At 43.6% G+C, this 20,823-nt stretch overlaps 1 protein-coding gene across 3 annotated transcripts in view; it reads right to left on the bottom strand.

Annotated features, from left to right (window-relative positions):
- The window catches only part of DPYD (dihydropyrimidine dehydrogenase), a 526,421-nt gene that overhangs the window by 225,267 nt on the left and 280,331 nt on the right, over nt 1-20,823 (bottom strand). For all 3 annotated transcript variants that reach the window (XM_081008554.1, XM_081008553.1, XM_081008555.1), the window contains one exon: nt 8,528-8,743. In XM_081008554.1, the coding sequence (XP_080864680.1) occupies nt 8,528-8,743 (216 nt within the window). The remainder of the gene's footprint in view (nt 1-8,527; nt 8,744-20,823) is intronic.

The raw sequence follows: 20,823 nt of genomic DNA, 5'->3' as shown, positions 1-20,823 counted from the left end.
CCAGATCACTGCTTCACTTACTTTGGGGTAAGGAAAAACACAAAGGTGCTGTAGGCTGCACACTAAACCAAATGTGTAATTTGACATTTGACTATGGTAAACCGAAATAAGGCAACTTCAGAAGCTACAGTTTAATGCTGCCTTGTTTCAACAATTTATTACAAGCATTAAACAGTGCGTTTAGATTGAGGCAACACAAAAAACTTTAGTCATAGAATTATAGATTTGGAAGGGACCCCAAGGGCCATTTAGTCTACCTCCTTGCAAGGCAGGATTCTCAACTAAAGCATCCAAGACACATGACCATCCAATGTCTGCTTAAAAACGTCCAAGGTCTGGGTCCTACTCTCCAGAGCAGGAGAAAACAAGCTTGTTCCTTCTTCCACAGGACTGCCATCGATATATTTGCAGGAGGCTCTCAGTCTCCTCTTTTCCAGGCTAAACATGCCAAGACTATAAAATGTAAGTGAAAACTTCTGAACTGCTCCTTAGTGCCACACAGAAGAAGGCTTGGGATTCTGCAAGATACACCCACACCATATATTTAAAGCATGCAACTTCCCCCAGAGAATCCTGGGATCTGTAGTTTGTTAAAGGTGTTTGGAATGCTAACTCTATGGAAGGGTGAACTACAGGTCTCGGAATTTTTTGGAGTAAGTCAAAATTCTTAAAGGTATATGAATGTGCTTTAAATGTATGGTGTAGATGTGAAGCAAGACTTCCTGAGAAACACTTCCTTGTAACACTAAACTATGGTTTAGCATTAATCAGCCACTTAAAAAAAATATACTAGAGATTTCAGATGAAGTGGCTCCACATGTTTATTTCTGCTGGTGAGCCTTAATAAAGGCAACAGCTTCCACGTTATTGAAAGCGACAGCATCACAAATCAATGCATGTCACCAGCAGAGTAAAGACAGATGTCTCTGATTAATCAGAATTACATTTTTAACAACCAAGGAAACAGCTAAAATCAAAGCAAATATTTTAGCCATGCCTGCTGTGTTTTATTCTTGCTGCTCTATGCCAACTGTACACAGTGAGGCAGCTACGACTCTAAATCTAGAATTTTTAAAATCTATAAAAGTTCTCCTACACACACTTTTTATTAACTTTAGCAGACAAACAGAGTTTTGAAAAAGACAAGTGAAAAAATTGAAATATAAATTTCGGTCAAGACTCATATGTCTGCGATGTAGATTCCAATAAGAAATAAAACAAAACCATTTATCAGCGACATTGATTATCTGTTGAGGTCTGGTTCTCCTACGAATTGCATCAGTTATTTTGTCTCTTTCTGCCGCATCAAGACATTTTAATAAACATTCCTAGACTGAAGTTCTCCACCCCCTCGCGAAATCGAGCCTAAACACATTTAACAGAAATCAATGAATGCATTATCAGAGATCTTAAAATGTTAGGTTTGCATCCCCCCCCCCAATTATGCTGAATGATATAATCAAAGTATTTCAACCCAACTTATAATGTGCCATTTACAAAACTTCATCTAATATTTGTCCCCAATCATTCCATGCAGTTTGGCATCCTCATTCACAGAAGGGGAGCGTGGAGAGTCACACATTTCCAGCATTAAAAACCTGACAATAGGAAACATCTGATTAAGCCTAGTAAAGGTAAAGGGACCCCTGACCATTAGGTCCAGTCGTGAATGACTCTGGGGTTGCGGCGCTCATCTCGCTTTATTGGCCGAGGGGGCCAGCGTACAGCTTCCAGGTCATGTGGCCAGCATGACTAAGCCGCTTCTGGCAAACCAGAGCAGCACATGGAAACGCAGTTTACCTTCCCGCTGGAGTGGTACCTATTTATCTACTTGCACTTTGACATGCTTTCGAACTGGTAGGTTGGCAGGAGCAGGGACCGAGCAACAGGAGCTCACCCCGTTGCGGGGATTCAAACTGCCGACCTTCTGATCGGCAAGTCCTAGGCTCTGTGATTTAACCCACAGCGCCACCCACATCCCTTCTGATTAAGTCTACCTGGCATTAAATACCAGAAGAGGTCAAATGTTGTATTGTATGTAATACAACCAAAGTCTTAGGTCCCACCTTCCCTATAACTTTAAAACAGTGTTATACCATTTGAAATAGCCATAGCTTCCCCCAAAGAATTATGGAAACAGTCGTTTGTTAAAGGTGCTGAGTTGTTAGGAGACCCAAGTGCTCACTGTGGTAAAATATGAGGTGCTGGTACTCTTGGTGATAAGGGTGTTGTGGGTGCTAGCACAAAATGGCTGCTACAGGAAGCAAAATAAAAAAATAAAAAGGTGAAGGCACTCTGCACCAGCGGTAACTGCCACAAAAAAGCCCTGAAGACCCCTATTCCCTTCATATGGCTACAGTTTTCAGAGCTCCTTAGGAACAGGGGTCAATTGTTAAACCACTCTGAAAATTGTAGCTATATGAAAGGAACAGGCGTCTCCTAGCAATGCTCAACACCCTTAACAAACTACCATTCCCAGGATTCTTTGGCCATAACTGTTTAAACAGTTAAAGCACTGCTTTGCATTTATAGTGGAGATGGGGCCTTGCACATGCAACCTTCTGGAGTTGCAAACCTTGTTCCATTTTTGCTCTGAAATTGTAATTCTAATGCTGCACTTGGTGGACAGTGGAGAAATCTGCAGTCCTCGTGGAAAGGGAGTAAGAAACGCAGGGCCAGACGAGGGGCACCCAACTGCCAGCAGTCCGTAGAGTGAAGTAGGATGAACAGTGCTGGGAGCAGCCACCACAATCTAATAAGAACTTGTATTTGGAAAAGGCGATTATGCTGTCCCCAGGGCAACACTATGTGCAACTTGCAATGAGTAGAAACTGTCCTAATGCAATAGTTTTTAATTATTTTATGCAAGCTACTTTGGGAGTCCTTTCTGGAAGGAAATACAGCACGAAATCAGATAGAGGCAGGAAGAGAGATAACCTATAGTGAATTAAGACAACTAATTGATAATCTCGTTCCTGTGTTTTCTACCCAAACTATCAGAAGCTTTCTAAGGTTTCAGGTAGAGGTCTTTAATAGCTATCTCAGACCTATCTGCACTATACATTTAAAGCAGCATAGTACCACTTCAAACTAGGAGCTGCAGTTTATTAAGAGTTGTTAGAAGATCCCAATCCCTCTCATGGAGCTACAATTCCCAAAGTTCCCTGGGAAGGATTGATTGTTAAACCACTCTGAGAACTGCCACACTGTGAGGGGAACAGGAGTCTCCTAAGAACTCTCAGTTCCCTAAAACTACATTTCCCAGGATTCCTTGGGGAGGAGACATGGCTACTTAGAGTGGCATGTATTGTGCAGATGAGTGCATACTGGATATTGTTTTAACTTGAGAGGCCAAGGGCTGAAACTGGGAGCTTCTTAAGACTACACCTTAAAGACTAACAAATTCAGTATGGCATAAGCTTTCATGGCCCAGAGCCCACTTCAGCAGTTGTGGGAAATGTAACCCTAAATTGGAAGGCATATATTCATACACGATGCGAAGTATGTTGTCCTGAACCCGCGGCCTACCTGGCGGAATGTCCCACTGGCCTATACAGTAGGACAAGTCCAAAGCTCAGCAGTCAGGAAACACAATCTAGGGTCAATCCACGCAAGCCAAGTCCAAAGGCCAAAGTCCAATGGTCAGAAAAGGAAGTCCAGGGTCAATCGAAGTAAACCAAGTCCAAAATCCAACAGTCAGGAAACACAGACCAGACTCAAATCCAAAGCAGAGTCCCGTAGATTTCCTGGAGCATTCCAAGCCAAGATCCATGAGCATGGGGAGTTGAGCAGACACAGCACCACAGCTCTGCTCCCATTTTTTCCTCTTGAGTCTTGATTGTAGCACCTGGGCTTGATGAGGCAGGTGGCCCTCACCTGTCCTGAGCCTAATGCAGCTGAGGAATCACACACCTCCTCCCAGAGCTAATGAGTCCCACCTGGCCAGGTAGTAAACTGGGCTGTGGGGCCTTGCTTGTCTCAGCCTCTCTGACCCTACCTCCTCTTGCTCCCTATGCCTCAGAGCCTGCCTTGATCAAGGAGACAGGAGCCCCTCTGACTCTGTTGATGGATCCTGCTCTTCTGGTCCATGTAAACTGACCCCCATCCCCTTGCCATCCTCTGTCATTCTGTGTGTACTTTCCACAACCCCAACCCTTCTTTTCCCATTATAGGCTTGCCCCAGTGGGTCCCAGTTGTGACTGCACCCCTCGCCGGGATCTTCTTCCTCCTCCCTGTTGTCCTGCCAGTTCATGACATGTGTGCATGGTGGTAAGAGGAGTGAGGTCAAAGGAACAGAAAAGGCAATATGCAATTCAGGAAAAAATTCCTCAGGTTGTGAACACATGCGAATGACAACAAGCACTCAGTTTTAGATAATAAGCTAAAATTGAATTTCTCTCATGCCAACTTTAAAAAAAAAAATTCACACACATCAAGAATATACACACTTCCAGGAAGCTTATATTCATTCTTAGATGTTAATTTAATAGGAATTCCATTTCAACTGGTGGTGCACGCAGTACTGAAATATTAACCACAGTCTGCAATGTATCCTTTTTCCAGTTCCAATTAGATATGGACTAAAGGGATTTTACGTTTTTTTCCCAGGCAATTCCACAGACATGGAGCTAAATGAAGTGGTTTTGTAGGACAAACTGTATTAAATTGGTACAGCCAAGGTCTACTCTATCTAATCTTCCAATCTCTTCTCCCTTTAATATGCAACATGGTATCATTGCATGGCCATTAAAAAAAGTATTTCAGACATATGAATGCTGACTATTAATTCTATGGCAAGGAAATAAAGGTGGAGATGGGTTTATGGGTCTAGGCCAGGTGGAAAACACATATACACTGCAGTTTCCTTCCCCCTTCATCTCATATGACAACCTCATGTTAACATCAAGTACCCCTTTGTCAGATCTGCCAGTCATCTTCATGGATTTTGGACTCGGCTAGACTGGTAAAGAAAAAGCGATTTATATGTGTTGTATGGAAGGGATGCGGGTGGCGCTGTGGGTTAAACCACAGAGCCTAGGACTTGCCGATTAGAAGGTCGGTGGTTCGAATCCCTGTGACAGGGTGAGCTCCTGTTGCTCGGTCCCTGCTCCTGCCAACCTAGCAGTTCAAAAGCACATCAAAGTGCAAGTAGATAAATAGGTACCGCTCTGGCGGGAAGGTAAACGGCATTTTCGTGCACTACTCTGGTTTGCCAGAAGCGGCTTAGTCATGCTGGCCACATGACTCGGAAGCTGTACACCGGCTCCCTCAGCTAATAAAGCAAGATGAGAGCCGCAACCCCAGAGTCAGTCACGACTGGACCTAATGGTCAGGGGTCCCTTTACCTTTACCTATATGTGATATAAAAAGGGACACGGGGGGCGCTGTGGTCTAAACCAAGCCTAGGGCTTGCCGGTCGGAAGGTCGGCGGTTCAAATCCCCGCGATGGGGTGAGCGCCCATTGCTCAGTCCCAGCTCCTGCCAACATAGTAGTTCGAAAGCATGCAGTGCAAGTAGATAAATAGCTCCGGCTGGAAGGTAAACGGTGTTTCCATGCGCTGCTCTGGTTCGCCAGATGGTAATGTAGAGCCTCATTTTTCTCTGCCTGTTTTCCTTGTTTAAATTTACAACACTTTAAACTGAAACACTTCTCTGATGTGTCTAGATCCAGCCTTGGTGTGCATGATGTGTGTGCTGTGAGAGGAATAGTGTATCTGAGACTGGGTAAAGGTTGAACAATTGGTCTTGGTTTCTCATTTTTCCAGTCCCAAGTTCAACGCAACAAATTTCATTTCTGCTTGCCCTTTTAAAAAAATGCCCTCATGAAAATTAATCAGCATTTTAGTGTTATTTCTCTAAATATACACATTTTTGTATGCAGTTTTGTCAAATATGCATTTTTTGCAAGCAAATTTGTCCAGTACAACATATCTTTGCCTGCCAGTTTCACACACATACACACACACCTTTCCTGATGCATGAATTTTGTACACATTTTGCGGTTGGTGAATTGCACAGCAATATTTGCAGAAGTTATTTCGGTTTGCGTATTGGTTCAGGAGTTGAAAATGAAGCTAGGTTTCCATTAAAACATGAACAAGGCTGAATTCAAGACTCATGAAATATATAAAGTGTAGCAAACCATTCCCTTTCCGGGTACTACTTGGCTTTCGCTCTCAGTGTACCGTTAACCGAAGAGGCAATGCTATATATTTTCCCCCACTGTAGCCATTTCCATGGGTGAAAATAAGTCAGGGACACCACGATCTCAAACTCCTCCTGACCCAAGTTTTTGCGTCCCTGAGAATTAATGAGAATTCACTCCCCTGAGTTCTGTTATTGTGACTCTGTAGTGTGGAGGAATGCAAATACCCTTCATTATAACAGTAAGGGTAGGTGTGGAGTCGGGGGGGGGGGGGGGACAATGCCCAGGGAAGACTTTTCTCCACAAAACAAATAGCAGGTTTCGGTTTCTGTGTGTACAACACAGGGTAACAGAAGGACCTTGTTTAATCTACGTCCTATATTTCAGAACCATCACATGGAAATGCATTAGCTAATTTTTACTTGTTGTACAGAAACACGCCTTCTAAGTCCCATTAATGTGATTTTCTGCAGCTTACCAATAAGAAAGTCTTGGGGAAGGAGAGGAAAAGCAAATGTGTAATAGAACTGTCCGTGAGTGGCAGGGATGAGTCTGTGTGACACGAGGCAAAGAGGTGTCAGCAGAAGCCATGGAGACAACGATGGGGAGACTGGAGAAAACCAGAGCTGGATTTGGGGCACATGATGGTTCACAAGTACAGTCGGTAGGTCAGTGGCTTTGCAAATGTGCTGTAAAGCAGGAGACACAGTAACAGCGGCGGCTATTACAGCACCTTAATTAAAGGAAGTGGCTGCTTCAGTGATCCAGAATTAATTTTGTCTAGACAACAATTATAACACAGCCTTCTGGGTGACTCCATCCTTGGTTAGACACATATGCAGCTCTGACCTGTAGACACAGACTTTGACCTCACTGAGCATTGAGGAAAAAGCAACCCTATGTTTTGAAGGTGAAGGGAACAGAAGGAAAGTGCATTTTGATTTCAAAGGGCACCACCTTATCTCCTCCTCCTACAACTCAACCCTCTCTAGAAACAAGATTGCTTTTAGGCTACCAGAGAAGGACAGACAAGAGACAACCAAAAATGAGAGCAGAACTGTGTTGCGGATGAGTTTGGTAGGGAACAATTTGACACAGGAATGGCACAGAAATTCAGTTTCATTAACATCTGAATGTGACTCTCCTTAATTTGTGCTCCTCAAAACTATATGAAGCAGTATGAGAACCAACAATGAATATATTGCACAAAATTGCATGCAAACATGAGTATATCAGGAGGAATGAATGTTAAAATGGATTCCTAAGATGGTTTTTAATGAGAGTGTTTTTAAAAGAAAATTGCACGTTTCTCAGGGTTCAATGGCACAGCAAGTCCAAGGAATGACCCTATGATTGCAAACTACTGACAACAGTGTGATCACCTTTCAATCACAGCCTTTCATAGAAAAAACTACAATACCAGAGCCATTTGTTTGTGAAGGTTCAATTCACATCCCACTTGCATGGAATAAAGAGAGAGAAGTCAATTACAGATCATTCAAATTATGCCACAAATTTGAAATTAAATCTCTGAAATTTGAAAATCTCAAAAGACAAAATTGGAGCGGGGAACCTCACACTTTTCAGACATTAAATATAGACGTCAAAATCTACTGTTTTTAATTTCCAGCTTGCAGCTGAGCTGGTCACTCAGATGACATGTGGGTAACAGTTTTAAAAGTATGCACAATAAAAATATCTGTCATTCAAAACAATCCAAGTGGCTTCCAGACAGGGGAGGATGTGATTTTATATATATATATATATATATATAAAGTTTGGAGTGAAAATATAGCTTAGTCCAACAACCCCCTACTTGCTTAATTTGGCCACCAGAGGCCAGTCCATTCAAAAATATATATGGATAACTTTCCTTCTATATATTCTATACCGAATGGTATAGTAGAACTACTATTTAGAAATACGGAATAATGAACTCCTCAGTGTTCTTGGCACCTGAACCTATCATATAAATTGCATCCCTGGGGCTGCTTTTGGGGATTCCAGTGCGACACAAAGAAACATACCATTTCTGGAATATTTGTACATGCAGGTCCCACCATGCACTCCTAGGACATTGCTCATTAGACAAGCGTTCGCATAATGAGCTGATGATTTCCATTATTTCCTATGGGAACCTTTCTCATCCATGCTTTCGCCTGCCATGCTTTCTGCCTGAAAATGCTGCAGCCAATCAGCAAAAGCCAAATAAAGGAAAAACTGTCCAATCTCTCCTGTTCTCCGATTTGTCTATCACTCCCTCTCCCCATGGTTTCTGTTGGAGACAGTGGCCACCGACCAGCAACACACAAACGACACACGGCGTCACAAAATTATTTCAAATGTGGTGGTTAGGGTGGGTTGGGAACCAGCTTTCATTACCTTGTCCAGAGAAAAGGTTTTGGTCAGTGCAAATCCCCATCCGGCTTCGAAAGCTCTGCGAATCATTGGCGAACTTGTGGTGGGAGTCGCACTGGCGAGGCCAAAGGGGTTTGGGAACCGGAGTCCAGCAACTTCTATGCTGATGTCTACTGAATCCACAGGCGTGTAGAAAAGAGGAAGCTGGGGTACAGTAGGAACAGCAATACCGTATAAAGACTGTGGAAAGAAAACAATGACATCACGGAAGTTGGCTTATTCATCATCATCATCACCACCATCACCATCACCATCTATTATTTATATCATGCCCATCTGGCTGGGTTTCCCCAACCACTCTGGGCGACTCCCAACAGAACATTAAAAACAAAATAAAAGCTCCCCTAAACTTCCCTAAACAGGGCTGCCTTAGGATGTCTTCTAAAAGTCAGATAGTTGTTTATTTCCTTGACATCTGATGGGAGGGCGTTCCACAGGGCGGGCGCCACTACCAAGAAGGCCCTCTGCCTGGTTCCCTGTAACCTCACATCTCGCAGTGAGGGAACTGCCAGGAGGCCCTTGGAGCTGGACCTCAGTGTCCAGGAAGAACGATGGGGGTGGAGATGCTCCTTCAGGTATACTGGGCCGAGGCCGTTTAGGGCTTTAAAGGTCAGCACCAACACTTTGAATTGTGCTCGGAAACGTACTGGGAGCCAATGTTCTTTCACCTCCATTTCACCACCCCATCTTCCGAGAAACTAAAGTTAGTGCAATGTGGGGTTGCTCTTACATTAGCCTCAGAGTAACCCTATGAGAGAGAGTTGTCTAGCTGAGAGTAGTGAAAGATAAAACTGTCAATTTTCACTCATATACATATTTTTGCAACACAGTTTTGCTTAATATATACATACAAACAATGTTCTTTAACATAATACATTTTCGTATGTTATTTTTTTACAAATATATACACTTTTATGCACAATTTATCTCAGCATAAGCATTTTTGTACATGTTACTTGGCCAGAGAACTGCACTGCTACATTCAGAGACACGTAAAATCCAAATGATGGCTGGGCTTTACTTTGTGTATTGTTTTAGAAAGTGTGGGTTCACCTTTAAATGTGAACTGAATGGAAATTCTAGCTGAGACACAGTGCCTGCCACTTGACAACTTTCCTTGATCAAAATGAAGGTAATCACTCACATATTTATGTGTTCATAATGTCAATAAATACACTGCAGACAATCCAGTCAAGTTATGAAAACAATGAAATGTAAGATCCCAACAAGTTCGGTCACCTACCCTCCAATATTTCTCCAATTAAAATAGGGATGTCAATAATAATAATAATAATAATAATAATAACAACAATAATTTATACCCCACACTAATAATAATAATAATAATAATAATAATAATAATAATAATATTTTATTTATACCCTGCCCTCCCCAGCCAAGGCCGGGCTCAGAGCGGCTTACAAGCAATAATAAAAACAAGAAGAATGATTACAACTTAAAAACAAAAATAAAATACAACATTAAAATAATGGAACATTAAAATATTAAAATGTAGCCTCATTGCAGGAGGAGAAGGAAAGGAAAAAAGAAAGAGAGGGAGGGAGGAAATCAAATTGGCTCCAAGCCAAAGGCCAGGCGGAACAACTCTGTCTTACAGGCCCTGCGGAAAGAAATCAGATCCTGCAGGGCCCTGGTCTCATGAGGCAGAGCGTTCCACCAGGCCGGAGCCAGAGTTGAAAAGGCCCTGGCTCTGGTTGAAGCCAATCTAACTTCCTTAGGGCCTGGGACCACTAGGGTGTTGTTATTTATGGACCTTGAGGCTCTCCGTGGGGCATACCAGGAGAGGCGGTCCCGTAGGTACGAGGGTCCTAGGCCGTGAAGGGCTTTAAAGGTCAAAAGCAGCACCTTAAATCTGACCCTGTACTCCACCGGGAGCCAGTGCAGCTTGAAAAGCACTGGGTGAATATGCTCCCATGGCAGAGACCCCGTGAGGAGCCTCGCTGCAGCATTCTGTACCCGCTGGAGTTTCTGGGTTGCCCCCAGCCACTCTGTGCGGCTTCCAACATATATAAAAAACATAATTAAAACAGTAAATATTCAAAACTTATACAGGGCTGCCCTCAGATGGCTTCTAAAGGTTGTGTAGTTACTTCTCTCCTTAGTTTGGGGGTTATCTAACTTCATAACTTCCACCATTTCTCTGGTGAACATAGGGACATCTTACCATACCCTCTGATATTTCTCTGATAAAAATAGGGATGTCCTAAGGAAAAGTGGGACATGGGTGGCGCTGTGGGTAAAACCTCAGTGCCTAGGACTTGCTGATCATAAGGTCGGCGGTTTGAATCCCCGCGGCAGGGTGAGCTCCCGTCGTTCGGTCCCAGCTCCTGCCCACCTAGCAGTTCAAAAGCACCCCTAAGTGCAAGTAGATAAATAGGTACCGCTTTATAGCGGGAAGGTAAAAAGCGTTTCCGTGTGCTGCGCTGGTGCTGGCTCACCAGCTGCAGCTTTGTCACGCTGGCCACGTGACCCGGAAGTGTCTGCGGACAGCGCCGGCTCCCGGCCTCTTGAGCGAGATGAGCGCGCAACCCTAGAGTCGGACACAACTGGCCAGTACAGGCAGGGGTACCTTTACCTTTAAGGAAAAGTGGGGCATTGAGGGATCAAATAAGAAACTGGGATGGCTTCTGTAAATCCGGGGCTCTCCCTGGAAAATCTGGACACTTGGAGGGTCTGTAGTCATTAACTACGATGAGAGTCCAAGCCTGAACTTGTCTGCCACTTTAAGAGGTTGGAGACACTGATTCCGTAGAACGATGGGCCTTAAGCTCACTGCTGTCCTCCTCATTTTTTCCTGATTGATGAAGAAGCTGATTTGTTGCAAGCTGTGACAAACCTCTTATATGCTCCTCACACACAAAGTGGGTGTGGGAGGGGGTGAGGAAGTATGTGAGCATGCACTGTGCAAGCGACAACAAACCATAGCTTGGCATTAAGTCTGAGCATCTCCTCAGAGTATTGTGAAAGAACGATGTCAATCAACATTTGATGATCTCCTTCTACCAGTCCACAATAGAAAGTGTCCTTTCATACTACATCATGGTGTGGTACGCTGGTTTGACATCAACTGATAGGAAGTGCCTACAGAGGGTGGTGAATACAGCACAAGATATTATGGGATGTCCCGTGAATCCACTGGACGACATTGCGGAAGAACGTTGCGTCAGGAGAGTGAGGAAAATTCTCAGGGGTGATTCACACCCTGGCCAACACTTTCTTGATCTCCTGCCCCCGGGCAGAAGATATAGAAGCATGATTAGTTGCACCAACAGGGTAAAGAACAGCTTCTATCCATGGGCTGTTAGGCTGCTGAATGAAAAGATAACAACAGGGCAACTGACTTTCGGGTTTGGTGGGTGTGCGTCAGTAAACGAGGGGAATTAAGACTAAGAGAGCTGAGTAGGGGGTGCTCGTGTAATCTCACTGTATACAAGTTGTACAAGTGACAATAAAGTATTTCAATTTTTCAACAGATCTCCGAGACAGCTTGCAAACCATGCTTTCCCCCAGACCACAGTTTCTTGCCTTCCACAGCAAGCAGGCAGAAAAAGCAGGCAAACAATATTTATCTAACAAAATCTGTCTGCTTCTTAACTGTAAATAAAACCTCAGACCCTCCAAGTGCTTTTGTTTTCCATGGACACTCTTGGATTTACAGAAGCTGCCCTAGTTTCTGATTTGATCCCAGAATGTCCCGCTTTTCCTTAGGACGTCCCCACTTAGGCCAATTTTCTGCATAGCATATGGAACATTAAAAAGCCAGAGCCTTCTCCTGCGGTCTGAAGCGGTACAGTCCATTCTACTACTTCACAGTTCTAACCTTGTGATGCTGCTAACATGCCTGGGAGAGCTAGTTTAAGACAGCTAGTCCCTGTTTGCTCCCCTATCTACATTTTGCTCATTGTTCTCCCAAGGACACTACATGGTGTGATGAGTTAATGCACTCGCCTCCACATCTCTCTAAAAATGAAAGACTCCATCGGCATCCTTTTTTAAATTCGTCTGTACCTTCCAGCTTTTGTAAGAAAATTCCTCTACATCTCCCCACCTTACTGACCTGCTCTCCATTTCAATCTTACCCCTCCCCCCAAAAAAAATAAGATTTCTATTCTTCCTCCCTTGTATTTCCACTGCCTTCCCCTCGTCTATTATTTATTATTTAATTCTGTAATTGCATTATTTACAGTCAGTCAGGGATGCATTTTGTATGAAAGTCACTATTCAAATTAAAATTGTATCGCACTGCAGTACATTATGCCCTGGCTCTGGATTCTTCAAGCAACTCAACAGCGTTTTCTAAAGAGATGCACTTATTCACCTTACAGAAACACAATAAGGAAACTTAAGGATGTGAATTAATACCAATTTCTCTTCCCCCATCCCATCTCCCAAATAACTTGTACTCAAATTATCTCTGAAATGTTTGAATGTTGCATTGAGGCAAAGCTACATAAAAGATAAACTCCTGGCAAACCAAATGTAAAAGCTCAAATATTATTCTTTTACTGAGAAAGAAAGAAGATTTTTCATGCAGCATTAGACCAAGGAAGTGCTCTTAAAGCTATACTGAAGTGAATGGAAGCTTCTGTGAACCGTCAATGAATCCGGCCCCTCTGTTATTAAGTGCCCAAGTGCCTTTCAACTTAACAGGGATAAAATACAGGCAGGAGGAACTCAGAAGAGGAGGGTAATGGAACTAGGACTTAATTTATTCACTTCCTGTTTGTGAACTCCAAAAGAGATATAATGCTAAGGGAAGGAAAAGAAGGGATATTGCAAATGCAGCTCCTTATTATCACAGCTGGGACGCGGGTGGCGCTGTGAGTTAAACCACTGAGCCTAGGGCTTGCTGATCAGAAGGTCGGTGGTTCGAATCCCCGCAATGGGGTGAGCTCCCGTCACTCGGTCCCTGCTCCTGCCCACCTAACAGTTCAAAAGCACGTCAAAGTGCAAGTAGATAAATAGGTACCGCTCCGGCGGGAAGGTAAACGGCGTTTCCATGCACTGCTCTGGTTCGCCAGAAGCGGCTTAGTCATGCTGGCCACATGACCCAGAAGCTGTACGCCGGCTCCCTCGGCCAATAAAGCAAGATGAGTGCTATAACCCCAGAGTCGGTCACGACTGGACCTAACGGTCAGGGGTCCCTTTACCTTTATATTATCACAGCTCACCTAAATGGGGATGATGCCTACAGTGTGAACAGAAATAACTGGGATCAAGAACAAATTAGTTCATAGACACCAGGGCCTAAGTGAGGGCACCAGAAGCTGCATAATACACAAGGAGGGAAGAGGAAAAGAAAGGAAGTGACGAAGTGTCAAATCACAGCCAGGGAGGAGGACAAAAGGGAAGAGATAGAAAAGTAAGTGCTGTTTCTACATATAGAGTCAAAGGTATCCTCAGGCTTCCATTAAGAGCAGGCAATGCTGTTTATTAGGGAGGTGTATTATCTCTGCCTGTACCCTGAATGGGTCATAATCTCACATCCCCAAGTTGGATCCTGCTGATAACAAAATGTCTCAAGCTCCAGAGTCGCTCTGTTGCCTCCAGTTTTCAAAAACGTTCCACACACAACTTTTGCCTTTCTTTTCTAAGGTGGAATCTATACACATAAAAAACCCCGCTGTGAAAATACTTTTTTAAAAAACATGTTTTGAAAAATACATTGAATTTGGCATAGCTCACTCTCGCCATCTAGTGTCACATTTGTATACTGCACTATACAAAACACATTTAAAATGTTTTCTATGCAGCTGTATAGCTGAGTCCTAAGTAACAAAACCATTCCTAGTGCAGAAATGGCCAGAACTTGAGAGTAGAGGGGGTGGAAAAGGGGGAAGAAATCTTTCCATTTGACAGACAGTTTAATTAAGACACTCTTCTTTAATTCCTCCCCCCAGGGCAGTCCAATCACAATGATTTGGGGGAAGGTTGCTGAAGTCAAGCTGAAGTCAAGATGTGGGTCATCCTCCTTTTCTGCCAATCATTTTTTTCTTTTTGCAAACAAAACAAAGCAAAACAAGCAAAACAAACAAAACAAACAAAACAAACAAAACAAACAAAACAAACAAAACAAACAAAACAAACAAAACAAAACAAAAGCTTTTATTATTTTAACTTCTTTTAAAATCCCAGATGGTATTTCATCTGAGCAGAGCCTTTGAGTTTAGGCAAAATTCAGGAAGGGAGACTTGAAAACATGTTAAAGGGAACCTGGGGTGGGGGCGTCCTTTCATTAACTTGCTGCCCATGCCTTCCTGCATTATCTCTCTCCTATCCAAGGAACATTCAGGGGAGTTGGGAGACATAATGGGGTGGGGGCAGAACAGGGGAATCCCCACTTATGTGTGTCCTGTAATGGAACCCCAGTTTAAGTAGCTCCCACAGGGGAGCCGCAGAAATAATGTGCTTGGTCAAGTGAGGACTGAAGTCAGAAAGGTTGCAAACCACTGCTCTAGTGTGACCAAGAAAAATAAATCAGTCAATAAGCCACACCATTGAAAGTATTCCCACCAAAGCATGTTGTTTGGGATAACATCAACAAGATGGCTTGGCATCCCAAATCCTGGTGATGTTCTAAGGGCAATAAGAGCTTCATAGCAATTATGACACATTGAACTTCCCCTGGATAATTCACATATCACCATGTGAAGATTCAGGGTGGAAGCACAGATCACAGGTTCACACTACACAAATGCCAAAGACCAGAAAAAAACTATTTATGTATGCTATTAAAGGGTAAAGTGACCCCTGGGGTTGCGGCGCTCATCTCGCTTTACAGGCCGAGGGAGCCGACGTTTGTCCGCAGTTTTTCCAGGTCATGTGGGCAGCATGACTAAGCCACTTCTGGAGAACCAGAGCAGCTCATGGAAATGCCGTTTACCTTCCTGCCGGAGCGGTACCTATTCAAACTGCTAGGTTGTCAGGAGCAGGGACCGAGCAACGGGAGCTCACCCCGTCACGGGGATTCAAACTGCCGACCGTCTGATCCCAAAGATAGAAAGAAGAATCTGTTCCAACAAAAGATGGCCGGCAACTAAAACTGATGGAATATGCAGAGATGGCAAAACTTACCAGAAGAATAAGAGATTAAGAGGAGAGACTTTTTTAAAAAAAACCAGAATGGGAAAAAATTGTTGAATATATGATGACAATGGCAAACAATTAAAAACGTCAGCAGGATTGACATAAACACAAGCAGTAAGAAATCACTTAAAGGATCATAAAGGATAAATTTGTAAAACGGTTTGAATTGGCTATGCAGTAAGCATATTATATAAAATAAGGAACCACAGAGAGGAGGGAAGTCAAAGAAAATGTAGGTTGTATTTGTTTAGATTTAATTTTTGTTGTTAAAACACTGTTAAATGTAAGAGAGAGATATATCACCCTGTAAAGATTGAGGATGGACACACAGATTACATGTTCACACTATGCTGCTAAAAAGAAGATGCCTTGACTACGATGCCAAACATGAGCAGAATTCAAACAGTGTGCAGCTGTCTGTGGGTCCTCGTATAATAGTAGTCACAATTTCAGATAACAGAGTCTCCTACAGCATGGGGGGAAATTTGCAAAGTCTCCAGGAAGGGGGGAAAAAATTATCCAGAGCATTTTCTCGATAATGATTTAAACAGGTCATGAGAATTCTAGATGCAGCAAAGGGCTTAGAAACCTGAGCTATAGGACATTTGTTTTGGGAACAGCTTTAATCAGGGCTAAATGTGTATGTGTATGTGTACGTAGGCTTAAGCAGTATGTGGACCGAGAACTGCCAGAAGTGCAAGCTGGATTTTGAAGGGGCAGAGGAACCAGAGACCAAATTGCAAACATGCGCTGGATTATGGAGAAAGCTAGAGAGTTCCAGAAAGACATCTACTTCTGCTTCATTGACTATGCAAAAGCCTTTGACTGTGTTGACCACAGCAAACTATGGCAAGTTCTTAAAGAAATGGGAGTGCCTGATCACCTCATCTGTCTCCTGAGAAATCTCTATGTGGGACAAGAAGCTACAGTTAGAACTGGATATGGAACAACTGATTGGTTCAAAATTGGGAAAGGAGTACGGCAAGGCTGTATATTGTCTCCCTGCTTATTTAACTTATATGCAGAATTCATCAAGCCGGAATTAAGATTGCCGGAAGAAATATCAACAACCTCAGATATGCAGATGACACAACCTTGATGGCAGAAAGTGAGGAGGAATTAAAGAACCTTTTAATGAGAGTGAAAGAGGAGAGCGCAAAATATGGTCTGAAGCTCAACATAAAAAAAACTAAGATCATGGCCACTGGGCCCATCACCTCCTGGCAAATAGAAGGGGAAGAAATGGAGCCAGTGAGAGATTTTACTTTCTTGGGCTCCATGATCACTGCAGATGGTAACAGCAGTCACGAAATTAAAAGACGTCTGCTTCTTGGGAGAAAAGCAATGACAAACCTAAACAGCATCTTAAAAAGCAGAGACATCACCTTGCCAACAAAGGTCCGTTTAGTTAAAGCTATGGTTTTCCCAGTAGTGATGTATGGAAGTGAGAGCTGGACCATAAAGAAGGCTGATCGCCGAAGAATTGATGCTTTTGAATTATGGTGCTGGAGGAGACTCTTGAGAGTCCCATGGACTGCAAGAAGATCAAACCTATCTATTCTGAAGGAAATGAGCCCTGAGTGCTCACTGGAAGGACAGATCCTGAAGCTGAGGCTCCAATATTTTGGCCACCTCATGAGAAAAGACGACTCCCTGGAAAAGACCCTGATGTCGGGAAAGAAGGGGGCGACAGAGGACGAGATGGTTGGACAGTGTTCTCGAAGCTACCAGCATGAGTTTGACCAAACTGCGGGAGGCAGTGCAAGACAGGAGCGCCGGGCGTGCTCTGGTCCATGGGGTCACGAAGAGTCGGACACGACTAAACAACAACAAAATGTGTATGTATTTATGACTAGTCCCTTCTAAAGCCTTGGCCTTAGCTTTTACTGAGATGCTATACTGCACGGATAGAGAACTTATGGCCTTGCAGTTGGGAGATGGACTCCAACTCCCATCAGCCCCAGCTAGCAACATCTGGAAGGCGCTTCCTTACACACAAATTGTTGGTAGCAGTTTTCAGTAATAGCCTATAGCTTCTATACTGCACCATAGAGAAATTACCCAAATGACACATCATTAACTAATGTGAAATTGGCAGGCTGGATGGGCTGCCATCTCGTGTATTCAAGAGCATGCCAATCTGCTTCGCAAATATATTTTTAATTTCAAGATGGAGAGGCTACAACAGTGAGAACAACGCAGAGGAATGTCCTCATGTAGATGAGAAAGGCAGAGAGCGCGCTATGCTAGCCCTGATAAAAGCAACAACCCAGGGATGCCTTGACCTGCCTCTAAATTACAACTGTCCCCAAATAATGCCCCAAATCCAACAACTAAAATTGCATGTGGTCCCAGTACTGCCAAAGCAATGGCCAAATTATAGTAATTGCTGCCGCAGCAACCAGATTTTACTGAGACCGCACACCCAAATAAATGCCTCGTGGCTACCCATTCATCTAGCAGCTGGAAAGATGACACTTGACATTTGGAAACTTTCCTGTGAAGATTGCTGCAAGGCTTTTCCCATTAGCTTCATGGTGAGATAGTAAGGTCGAATAAGCTCCCTCAAAACCTGCAAAGGGTAACAGAAACAACTCTAACATTAAGCCCGCTTGATCTAAAATTCCAATTGACAAGCTACGAATTGTCAGATTTCCTCCAATGCCTTTAGTTATATTCCGGGGAAACGTGTGTTTTATTGTGTGGATCCGTGCCCAACAAGGCATATGTGGAAGAAAAAGCGACGCACTTATAAATCAAAGGGCCGATTCACATTCAGCTACTCAGAGGCATTTGCCATTGTGAGCATCATAAAGAGTGATGGGGAAGATGCCTAGAAAAAGCTCTGAAGGCAAATGATACAGTTCCATGACTGAAGCTGAGGTCAGGACTTGTAATCTGAATGGGAGATTTCCTGGGCACTCTGAGCTCCCCAGAGGAAGGGTGGCGTGTTAATGTATTGTAGAAGAGCTTATATATGCAGAGAAAAAGGACAAGAAAGGTGTGCTTTCTTGGCTTGCTGTTTAATTAATTTCAGCGTGCTGTTTAATTTGGGTGTGTTTTGTCCTGCATCTGCAGCTGGTTCAGCATGTGAGAATGAGTCAGCAAGCATGTGAGAACAACTCAGCACAATTTACAATACAAATGCTGCTGTGTTTAAGGCAAGTTTGCTCTTGGCTCCTGTCCTTGGCCAGAGCATAGTCTGTATGCTGTAAGGAGACTGTATCTACAACTGTATGTAACTGAAACTGCATTATACTGTCAGTAAAAGAACAGACTCTTCCGAGAACTGCTTGGTTTTTCTCTGTTCTTTTGGCACACCCCGCTGGCATTAGAATGGGCACTCAGTACATGGGGATGGTATATAAAATGAGGAAGAATACCTGATGGACACATACAACAATATCCAAATGGCTCTTCAGTGCATGTCTGTGCAAGTCTTGTTTTTATGACAATTCAAATGTACATAAACACGACAGAAACGACTGTCAAGTACAGTGTGAATCAGCCCACAATTGTCTATTATTCTACGTGCTAGCAAAGAATATAAGCACCATTTTGTCCTTATTCCAATGCACATATGGGCATCCTCTGAAATGCCAGGAACATCCATGCTGGAGAGAGCTCCACATCCACATCAGTGTGTGTGTGTGTGTGTGTGTGTGTGTGTGTGTGCATGCCAGAATCCCCCAACGTTTCCAGACAATTGGGCAGTCCCTGGTCATACAAAGCCCATGGCTCTCAATGGAATTTGGGGTTAAGCAACAGTTTACTAGTAGTGCCTTGGTCTGGAGACAGGGGAGCTTAAACCTACAAAGAACCACAAGATGTGCTGCCAATCAGATGAACACAACACAGATGAACACCCCAAAGCCATGCCATCATGGATATCAGTGCTACAAAAACACTCAGACATGTCGACAAGGTAATATTCACACCAAAGTTACAAGATGGTCTGATAATACAGATCATCTCCATATGGCAGAGAATACTATAGCAAAGGGATAGCCAACAGGAGAGAATAGTGGCTTGCAGAGCACCACTTTACTGTGCTTGTGATTAAGTTGAGAGATGTACTAGACACTTCAGCCAGGGCTGTTGGTCTGGACACCAGCTGAAGAAGGAGCAAGGCAGTCAAGCAGGTACTGTATATATATGGAGAGGGAATCAGAGCTGAGACTGAAATTGACCATGAAAAGTTTGTTTGGACTTAGGAACCAGCCAGGTAGAGGAAGCCTCTTGGCCCCATGAATGCTCTTGAGTTCCTAGTTGCAATTTTAGCCTTTGACTGTCTCCAGTGAAAGTGCAGAAATGGTGGAGAACAACAGCTCCTTCTTGCAGGAAGCTGGTCACCACAGCATAGAGAATGACATAGTAAAGGTAAAGGGACCCCTGACCGTTAGGTCCAGTCGTGGCCGACTCTGGGGTTGTGGCACTCATTTCGCTTTATTGGCCGGGTCATGTGGCCAGCATGACTAAGCCACTTCTGGCGAACCAGAGCAGTGCATGGAAATGCCGTTTACCTTCCGCCGGAGCGGTTCCTATTTATCTACTTGCACTTTGACGTGCTTTCGAACTGCTAGGTTGGCAGGAGCAGGGACCAAGCAATGGGAGCTCACCCCGTCGCGGGGATTTGAACCACCGACCTTCTGATCGGCAAGTCCTAGGCTCTGTGGTTTAACCCACAGCGCCACCCGCGTCCCTAGAGAATGACATACTTGGATCTAAAATCCCTGGTTTGTGATGTTGGAACCTTACTACTTCCTGGCTCTGAGTTGCTGCACTGCACTAACAACTCAGCAACTACATGCACATGGGCACCTGCCTGCCATTGCACTCTTTTTCCCGATAAATGCTCTACTGCAATAACTGCCACATTGCAGTGACTGGAAGATGTCCCTTTTTTCCCCAATACCTGCAAAAAAATGACACGCCAAACACCTAACTACTCCCTGCCCCCCTAATAATAATAATAATAATAATAATAATAGTTTCTATAATTTGGACTGCGACTCAGTAGAAATCTATTGGCATCTCACTTTATAGAACGTGGAATATTCGGAGACTTTCTTCCAAAAGCTACAATTTGAGGCAAATTCCACCATTTATATAACAATGTGCCTATGTTAACAGAATAGAGCTGGCAGCATTTA

Source organism: Podarcis pityusensis (assembly GCF_964106645.2).
Source record: "Podarcis pityusensis genome assembly, chromosome: 6".
Taxonomy (NCBI): Eukaryota; Metazoa; Chordata; class Lepidosauria; order Squamata; family Lacertidae; genus Podarcis; species Podarcis pityusensis.
This window is presented reverse-complemented; position numbering and strand designations above follow the sequence as displayed.